This window comes from Dendrobium catenatum, unplaced genomic scaffold (assembly GCF_001605985.2).
Source record: "Dendrobium catenatum unplaced genomic scaffold, ASM160598v2 fragScaff_scaffold_1608, whole genome shotgun sequence".
NCBI lineage: Eukaryota > Viridiplantae > Streptophyta > Magnoliopsida > Asparagales > Orchidaceae > Dendrobium > Dendrobium catenatum.
This window is the reverse complement of record NW_021320070.1, coordinates 1,515,654-1,525,226: the sequence shown is the minus strand read 5'-3', so window position 1 is coordinate 1,525,226 and position 9,573 is coordinate 1,515,654. Positions and strand designations below refer to the sequence as shown.

At 38.1% G+C, this 9,573-nt stretch overlaps 1 protein-coding gene across 1 annotated transcript in view; it reads right to left on the bottom strand.

Moving 5' to 3' along the window:
- Window positions 1-1,360: 1,360 nt before the first annotated feature.
- LOC110099840 (protein STAY-GREEN LIKE, chloroplastic) overlaps window positions 1,361-9,573 on the bottom strand; it is a 17,989-nt gene continuing 9,776 nt past the window's right edge. Inside the window, exons 3-5 of the mRNA XM_020827133.2 lie at window positions 2,769-2,936; window positions 2,492-2,638; window positions 1,361-1,878 (exon numbers count right to left, since the gene is read on the bottom strand). Coding sequence (XP_020682792.1) covers window positions 1,765-1,878; window positions 2,492-2,638; window positions 2,769-2,936 — 429 coding nt within the window. The 3' untranslated portion in view covers window positions 1,361-1,764. The remainder of the gene's footprint in view (window positions 1,879-2,491; window positions 2,639-2,768; window positions 2,937-9,573) is intronic.

The window sequence follows — 9,573 nt, the reverse complement described above, 5'->3', positions numbered from 1 at the left end:
CCACCATAGCCGCCAGCCCTCAGGCTCCCATCCCCTCTCTAGCTGCCAGCCAAATCCCATAATCCCTCCCCTAACTGCCAGCCAAACCCTAGGGCCCCTCTCCAATCCCTAGCCGCTGACCACCTCCCTCCCCTTTGCCTCCAAAATTCAAATTAGGCAAGTTCCTAATTCAAATTCTAATCTATTTTGAATTTGAAATTCTTTCCTAACTCAAGATATCTATTTTAGGAAAATTACCTAAATAAAATCTTTTTGAATTTTAAATAGGATTTGATTTAAAACACTCTTTCCTCGTTCAATATCCTAAATAGGGCAAGCTTTCAATCCCCACCTAAAGGCCCCCACTTGTCCCCCTATGCCTCCGGCCCTCTCCTTCCCTCTCTCTATCTCTCCTATTCAATTAATACCCCCATTAAACCTTTCAATTAACCCACTAATTCCCCTCCAAAACCAACCGCCCCTCTCCCTCTCTCCTATCTAATTAATCTACTCCATTAAACTCTCAAATCAGCCCCCCACCCCCTCTAACCCCTCTACACCCTAGCCGCCTCCTCCCAAGCTTCCCTTCACGTTTTCCCTCTCTGTTTAGAAATTCCTGCTTGTTGTCCAGGAATTTCAGCTAGCATTCTTTGCTGTCCTGCTGCTCGGATGGTCGTCGCTTGCTGTCCAGAAGCTGTCCAGCCCTCTGGAAAGAAATCGTTTGCTATCCAGAAGTGCTTGTACATTAAAATCTATTGTTCCCACATGTATGATGGATCCAAAAGTTAATCTCGGATTTATTTACAACTATTAAGGGCAAGTGGACATACTGAAGTCTCTGTTATATGACATCAACCTGGAGATCGATCAAACCGTAGAAGAATACGTTGAGAGAATCATCTTCTCCCTCGCCGCCACTATCGATGAACAACTGTCTCTGGTTCAGTGGCAGATCGTTTCCATATCTTGATAAAGGCAAATTTCTCCTCCAAGTCTTTTGCTTTTCTAAGACTTTCCTTTAATTTGTGGCTTCATAAAGGTTGTGCAACCTATATCCGTTTAGCCTACATCAAGAGTGTGAGTGAGTTGATCCAACTAGTGTCTAATCTTATTGTTAATTTAGGGATTACCTTTGAAAATCCCCCATGTTAGGCAAATCTTGATTGTAATTGATTATTGATGATTGTAACGATGACATGTAGTTTGGCCTAAGCTTTAATTATCTCTCTATTATTTTAATACTTGTTTAAATCACTAGAAGCTAACATAATTATTATTGCTCTAATTCAAAAGGCGTGTAATTTTAACATTGTATAATTTTCCACGCAACCAATTCTACATCACAGCTGCAAACTTGCACAATTAAAAAACAACTTTGATGTAAACTATCAAGTGCTAGAGCCGACTGAAAATATAGGGAGGTTGTTAAGAAGATTAAATAATACACGAATCTCTCTTGGAGATGTCCACAAGTATGTAAATCACAATTTCGGGGTGAAATTAACTTACAAAAAAGAGGAATGAATAAATTTTGCTCCAATGTGTCAGGTACAGCATTTTTCAAAAGTTACATCAAAGATCTATGATAAATAAAACATTATGAGCGCTTTTAACTTTCCTCCAACGGTTGAAAGAAATAAATCTCTTCAAGTCATCAATTAATCATTTCCAAATGAATGTTAATAGCAACTTCGTACTAGCTGTTGACGAATCAAGAAAATGAATTATAGCAATGGAGGTCTAGCCAATGAGTGGATATCTGACTATATGTTGTTGATTTCCAACTTAATAAAATAGAACGGCAACGAGGGCATGAAAGACAGTTTTAGAACTTGCCCACTTCATGATGCTGTCATAGAATTTGTCGTGGATTCCATCAGATCTATTCACAATGGTTCTCTAGCATAAATAATAACATAATCTCAATCAGATTTGTCTAGCTAAAAGAAGACCAGTCCAGTTGGCAAATATAATTGCATGAAGAATTTATAAATTGAGACATATACTAAGCTGATAGACCAACTATTTCACATAAAGTATTCGGTTGATTAATTTTCTGAAGAAATTCTGGAGCAAAAAGAAGTAATTGCTAGAGTCAATCAACATAGCACAAGTGAAAACTTTTTGAATCGATTCAATGCATGACAAATGTACTGCTTGATTCAATAATAGCTTGACTAATATCATAAGGTGAAATCACAGCCATCATGCAAACAGGAGATTGGTCCTTATCCTCTAACACAACTTGCTATTTAAAACCATTTCTACCAGAATACAACATGCAAAATAAAGAAACATCCAAAAAGATCAAATCATGACAAAACTATGTAGATAGTTTTTTAGATCCTACTTAATTATGCATAATATCAGACCATTTGTGATACATTGTAGTTAATCATGAATGAGTTTTTTTTTTTTAGCTAGTCATGCATGAGTTAGTTTGAATTAAAGTTATGCATGCTTTCGGAAGTGCACTGAATTTCCTTAGACTGGAGCATTTGATTTTCTTAACCTGAATGGCATCCTTGAGAGGACCCCAGCATTCAATGCGGTTGTATTCTTTTGATTCAGAATGGAAGTACACCCAGACCTTAGAATCCATCAATTCTGGTTGGTCAGCGAGCAGGACAGAATCTCCATGCACAACAGCATGGAGAACCTTTTAAGATGTAGACAGAAAGCATATTAATATATGAAAAGAAAAATTAGAGAAAATCAGATATTCTTATAGTAAAAACCCCTTACGAAAAGAATACTTGCCAGTGATAATGACTATAATATGGACTCACCAATGGGAGCTCCTTCGAGAAAATATGATACCGAAACCCAGCAGTCAGTTCTTGAAAGAGGTTGGCACCACTAACAAAGCAATGAACATGCAATGAAAGTTCATCATTTTTGATATTCCACTCAGCCACAACGTCATCTTTCTGTAGTGTCGCTTGCCTCTCTCTTAACTGCCACCATACATAATAATTTAGCTTGTTTAAGGAGTTGAGACATCACGAAACTCCAAATTTGCATGCAAAGAAACCAATTCCAAGCAAATCATTGCATTGACACAAAAAATGGAAGTGAAGATGCATAATCTGCTGAAGTTTCGTTTATAAATCAAGCATATTCTTCTAAAGAAAACTTCTAAATTTTAGCCGAAATCTGAAATCTCTACAATTTTTTTTGCACTTCAAAAATAAATATTATAGAACGACAATTAAAATACCAATTAAAATACTGAAATGCCAAGGACAATACATCAAGTTTACTCTTTGTAATCTTCGATTAAGATGGGGGGAATTACTCGTCAATCACTTGCCCTAATACACCAGAATAAAACAATGTTGTTGAATACAAATGAACACAAATGAACATCTTATCGAAAATGCCTGTACTCTCATGCTCGATGCTCACTTACCTCAGAATTTTGGGTGGATGCGCTTCTCACCATGGCCTACCTCATCAACAAATTACCTTACCTCACAACCAAAAATAAATAACCATATATACTGTTAAACAAATAACCGGCTAAAGATTCCCACATTGGAAATTTTGGCTACTAATATTTTCGTTGGCTTCGTCCCAGAGTCAGAAACAATTTGTCTCCCACTCTTGAGCTCGCCCAATGACATACAACTCACTAGATCGTTGACTGCGTACTCCTGCAACCAATCAAGATACACCACAAATCCTAGTTTAGCGTGTATTGTTGTATAGGTGTTCTTTTTTAAGTTTTTCCTATAGCCTTCAAAAATTGAAGAGAGCTAGATGTGGAGAAAAGGTGAGCAAGTTGGAGGACGAACTCGCTAAAGGCCAAAGAGTAGCATAAATGTGAGTTGGATTCAGCCAACATCCATGCACAATTAGCGCAAGAGACCAATGAGGAAGCTGAGGCAAGGGTAGCAGAGATAACTGCGAGGCTAAATGAAATTGACCTGTTCAGAAACGAAGGTCCACTCGACGATGACCTAGGCGAGCATTATTGCCACTTGATCGAATCATGCTTGCACAAGCTCGTGGCCAAAGATGAGATCGCTCCTCGATTGAGAGACCCTTTGGTCATCGTCCGTGAAATCAACAATGAAAATGAGAGTCAACAATGAAAATGACAGTGATGTGCAATCATGACAGCCAAATGATTTTCTCTCGCCCATCAAATTTTTGAAATAGAAAAAAAAATTGTTTGAGATTTTTATGCTAGTGGCCAAATGTAAACATAATGATTAAATGAAAGTTAACATAATGATTAAATGAAAGTTTTCCTTTCTTACGTGCAATGTTTAAAATTGCGTATTCGGGTATTGAGGCGTTTTTCATTCGTGAGGCGAGGCATAAGCCTCAAGGCGTTTTGAAGCGTAAGCCTCAAGGCGTTTTGAAGCGTAAGCCTCAAAATCAAAAGATTGCGTAAATAGAAAATGATAAATTTTTTATATACTAATGAGTGAATAATATAAAATATAAAAAAGTATAAGATATGAAGTGAAATCAAAATATCCCAATAATAAGACAACATGAAATATAGTTCAACTCAAAATTCTATCTTTTCCAAATCCAAGTATTCTTTTCATTAACATATAAATCAAATTTCCAAAAATAAATAGCAATGACATATCACATAAGAACTCATAAGTCATCAGCACTGTCATCACTAAGTGGTTCTTCATTTGAATCATCATTATGATGAACTGCTCTCTCCCCTTCCTCCTCTCCTATAGAGTCCAATGTCGGGCATTTACTTCAAGATTTATGTAAGTTTTAATATATATAGCGTGAGGCGAGGCGGGCCTCAACCAAGTTGAGGCGCAAGCCTCATAAAAAAACTCGAGGGGTAAGCATCGAGGCATTTTTTTCTGGAATTGCGCAAAGACTGGCCTCAAGACGAGCCTCATATTGCGCAATTTTAAACCATGCATACGTGCTTGTTTGTTTTACTTTATTTTCTCGTTTTGCTTAAGTTTTGGACAATATGTACTTGATCGAATGTTTATGAGCTTTCATTTTAAATGATGAGTCGATATTCACATGCATCCGCCTTCAATTGTAAAACAAGGTGAAGATTTTTTGAGTTTTTTCAAAAATTTTAACTTAGCAAGAATAATGAGTTTTGGTGAACCAATGCTTGATATTGTGGCACTTTGATAAATCTCAATGTCATGGGCGAGTGTGGCAGAATGCGCCTTATCCTATGAACTTGCATTATACTTGCTTTGTAGGTGATAATAAGTGATAGTAATTTTTTTGTTTAGATAACCTTGTGTACCTGAGATTGACGAGTCATGTGTTAGAGCCAAATGTTGATTCGTATTAAGGCGAATTGCGAGGAGGGTTGGCGCGTTTGGTGATTTAGCTAAGTCTTTAGCTCGTTACTTTTGATTGATACTTTCTCTCAAATGTATGAGTTGACTACGATTCTTTGGAGAGTGAGCTCATGCAAATATGTGAAATCAATTTTGGTGGGTAATGTCCTAAGCCAAACGCTTGGTCTTCATGAGGGTAACCACCAAGACTCGACACCTAGGGGATTCACACGTTATTCAATTGCAAATCTTCTTGGAAAAAGATGGAGTCGGCCCATAGGATTGTTCGTTGGGACATTTGTTGTCACCTATAGTATCAAAATACTTACGGCTCGCCATCTACAAGGAACTCGCATGCTACTCATTGCTGGTCCTTTCACAAAGGAGAAAGACGACATGCAGCGGCTTGACATTTAAGTGCAATAATGATGTCGGAATTGAGCGATCTTAGGCTTGTTGGATTCGTCTCTGTGGGCTCCAAAAATTTGACACCGGACTCTGCCCGCGACTGTAGATTTTTTTTTTTGCCAAGGGAGTTTTAACGGATTAGTTTCGGGGTAAATTTTGGAAGGCAGATGGATTTGGAGGTAAGACACTACCCAGATATTTCGCCCTCACTTCGTGAGGACTTTATGATCTGAGTTATGGTTTCTTATAGGCGCAAGCCCCTATAGTTAATTACCCCTCCCGATAACGAGAGAGAACTTTCGATTAAGGCTAGTCTTCAATCAGATACGTAGAAATACGTATAATCTAGCATATAGTAGCAGCAATGGGTTTGGATATAAAAATTCGAAAAGTTAGAGGATTTGATATTTAAAATAGAAATTTCACCATCTTGCACTTAAAGCGGATGGTGGGGGAATGGATGATGGACCCGATCAAGATCCCATGGTTCCGTCGTCCCGGGCAATCATGGACCCTGGTCTACTGAGTTAGAGGAGGTAGTCGACCCAACCTGACAGAAGCATCCTTGTCGGCAGGCTTGGGTTGCTTCATCCAAGGGGACCTTGTAGACCTGGGGTGGGTATTTGTCTAAGGGGACAAATTTGAATCCACCGTAGCTAACAGAGGGCTTTGTGCCCTATCGAGCATATCATATTGATTCATATCTCAATAATTTGATGTCATTAAAGGGCGTATTGGCTCTGGCCATAACCGGTATTTCATGGTGCCATTTGGCGGCAAAACCACTCTGTTCAGAGGGCCCCGCGTCATAACCGTTTATCATGCAGTGCCATTTGGCGGCAAAACCGCCAGTTAAAGGACACTTACCACGTCCTTACTGGCAGGAGATTATTTGAGAATGGATCCTAATGATATTTTCCAATGTTTAAAATTGCGTATTCGGGTATTGAGGCAATTTTCATTCGAGAGGCGATGCGTAAGCCTTAAGGCGTTTTGAGGCGTAAGCCCCAAAATCAAAAGATTGCGTAAACATAAAATGATAAATTTTTTATATACTAATTAGTGAATAATATAAAACATAAAAAAAAACATAAGATATGAAGTGTCAAAATATCTCAATAATAAGACAACATGAAATATAGTTCAACTCAAAATTCTATCTTTCTCAAATCACAGTATTTTTTTCATTAACATATAATTTCAATTTCCAAAAATAAATAGCAATGACATATCACATAAGAACTCATAAGTCATCAGCACTGTCATCACTAAGGGGTTCTTCATTTGAATCATCATTTGGGTGGAACACGGAAAGCATTTGAATACTTAGAATTATCCCCTCCGATTGAGATTTTCTATCAACGCAGCCATCATCGGGGTGTGGGGTCATTCATTGACTAAAACTTGTCGTCCCTATCAACCTGCCGATAGGGAATCGGGTTTTGCATGCTTTGTGTTTTTATTAGTGAATTCATATTGTTAAAGACTTAAAGGCCTTAAAGGCCTAATATGAATCTACAAAATAAATATTCTGATCAATTTCGTGACCGCATATTTATTTAATGGTTTGAATCCTGTCTACTCCTATTTACTTGCTTAGGAGGATCGGGTTTCGTAGGCTTTATGCCTTTGCTTAATGAATTCTCTAGATTATAGGCCTTGTAGGCCTAATATGAATGTATTAAAACAAATACATCGGTCGCCACAACCGTCTATTTGTTTGATTGTTCGAACCCTGCCGACTTCTATTGATCCGCATAGGATGATCTAGTTTGAATCTGAATTCACTTGTTGACCCACGCAGCATCCATAGACGTCAAGTGTATACAGTAACACGCTCACCATGGCCCATGCGGGTGTTTGGTAACATTTTATAATTATTTATTGAACCCTGTTGACTCCTACTTACTTAGAAGGATCGAGTTCAAATTTATTGACCCGCGGAGCATCCCTAGACATCACATGTGTACCAATAACATACTCGTCGGGGCCCATGTGGGTGGTGATTGTATTTACCCCTTTAGTGTACCTATGTGTATATAAACTACGGTGCATTTACGGAGGTATTTTGAAATATTTTAGTTATGCAGGTAATTGCTATTTGAATACACAATATTTCATTTGAGAGCTTATACATGCCTTATGTCCGCTAGTACAAGTGTTGCGGATCCGATGGCGTGTTGTAGCAGCTTTTGGATTGAGTTATTCGCTACTTTATACAGGTAGATTGTCGTGCACTACTTGCATGAGTTATGCAGGTAGATTGTAGTGCACTAACTAATCTCCTGCTTTTGTAGAAGCTCGTAGGAACTTGCATTTTTTATGCATTCTGCTGTGATTTTGGTCTTTACAATACATCCATTACCACTGCAGGTAGATGTATTCATTTGCAAACTGAGGTTGGCTACAGGATACTGCATTTACTGAAGTATTTCTATATCTACCCCTGGGCGGTATATTGTATATACATCTGTATTCGTAGAGGACTTGTATGCATTACAGATCTTGCATTCTTGATTGCATGAAGGTCGATTTGTGTGTTTGAATTTTGATATTGATTGGTGATTGGGTTATACTCATTAATCACTTTTTGTGCATATGAGCTAGAAATTTACTATACTTATAGCACATCAATCTCCAAAATTTGAAAGAGATCGTAATATTTTATTTGCTTGATATGGAACTATTATAAGTGGTAGAGATGTTGCTACATTCACTATGTACGTCTTTTAGTACTTGTTGGGGACTATCGTACGCATCCCTAAGATAGTTGGCATTCGCTTGTAGGGAGATCTATTGCATTTGCAGTTCATTTTTCATCATCACTGCTTGCCATCACTAATCAACATTGAAGTTCCATTTAGCATAAGCCCCATTGCTTGTAAGGCTCGGTACGTTTAATTGCATTTGGCTATTATGTTTTTAATAAATAGGCATGATTGTTTGCATGTAGATTGATTTGCTTGAACGATTCGAGATAATTCCACCTCATCATTCCTTGCTTATATATCTCTTGAAGACTTAGTCTTCCTTCATTTACTTATCTTTGATTTCAACATTGTTATCATTGGAACTCGTTCAATATGAATTAGGATGTTAAGCCTAATTAATTGTCCCAAGGCTAACAAAGAGGGGGGTGAATTGGTAATTTAAAAATTATACTTCTACTCTTGGATTTTTAGAAAACCTTTTTAATTATTAATGCAAGTTAAATTTAAAGTTTAAAAAATAAACTTTTCAACCAGAGTAAACAACTTGCAATGAAATTAAATGCGTAAGAAAAATAAGAAAGAACACACCAGATTTATAGTGGTTCGGTCAAACCTTGACCTACGTCCACTCCCCGGAGGCACCCTCCGAGTATTGCACTAATACCACAAAGTGACTCTCCTTTTACCCCCAAAGCAAGGCGGAGAAGCCTGTACAAAATCACTTTAACCTTCCCCGGTGCGGCGGAGTAGCCGAGTTCTTTGACACCAAAGATATCTTCTTCTCAACAAAACTTCCCTCAAGACGACCCTTGAATTTGATGGTACTGAAGTGCAAGTTCGCCGGAGCAACCGTGTGAATATCCCCTCCACACTCCCTGAAATCCCCTCCAAGGATCTTCTCCCTCTCAAACTCCACCCTTTCCTCTCTCCCTTTCAAGTTCTCTCTTCCAGTTTTCTCCCAAAGAACGAAGACACAATGGCTGTCAAAGATACACTTTATCATCCTTTTACACTCTCCAAGTGTCGGCAGAGAACATGACCTATGTTTTTGAACTTCAGTTGAGAGCCTTCAAAGGAGATGGGAAGAAACAAAGAGATCTTCTTCTTCAAGTAACCTTGTGAATCCCTCACAAACCCCTCACTTGATCTCTCACTCTTCACTCTTACAATATCTCCCAAACTCT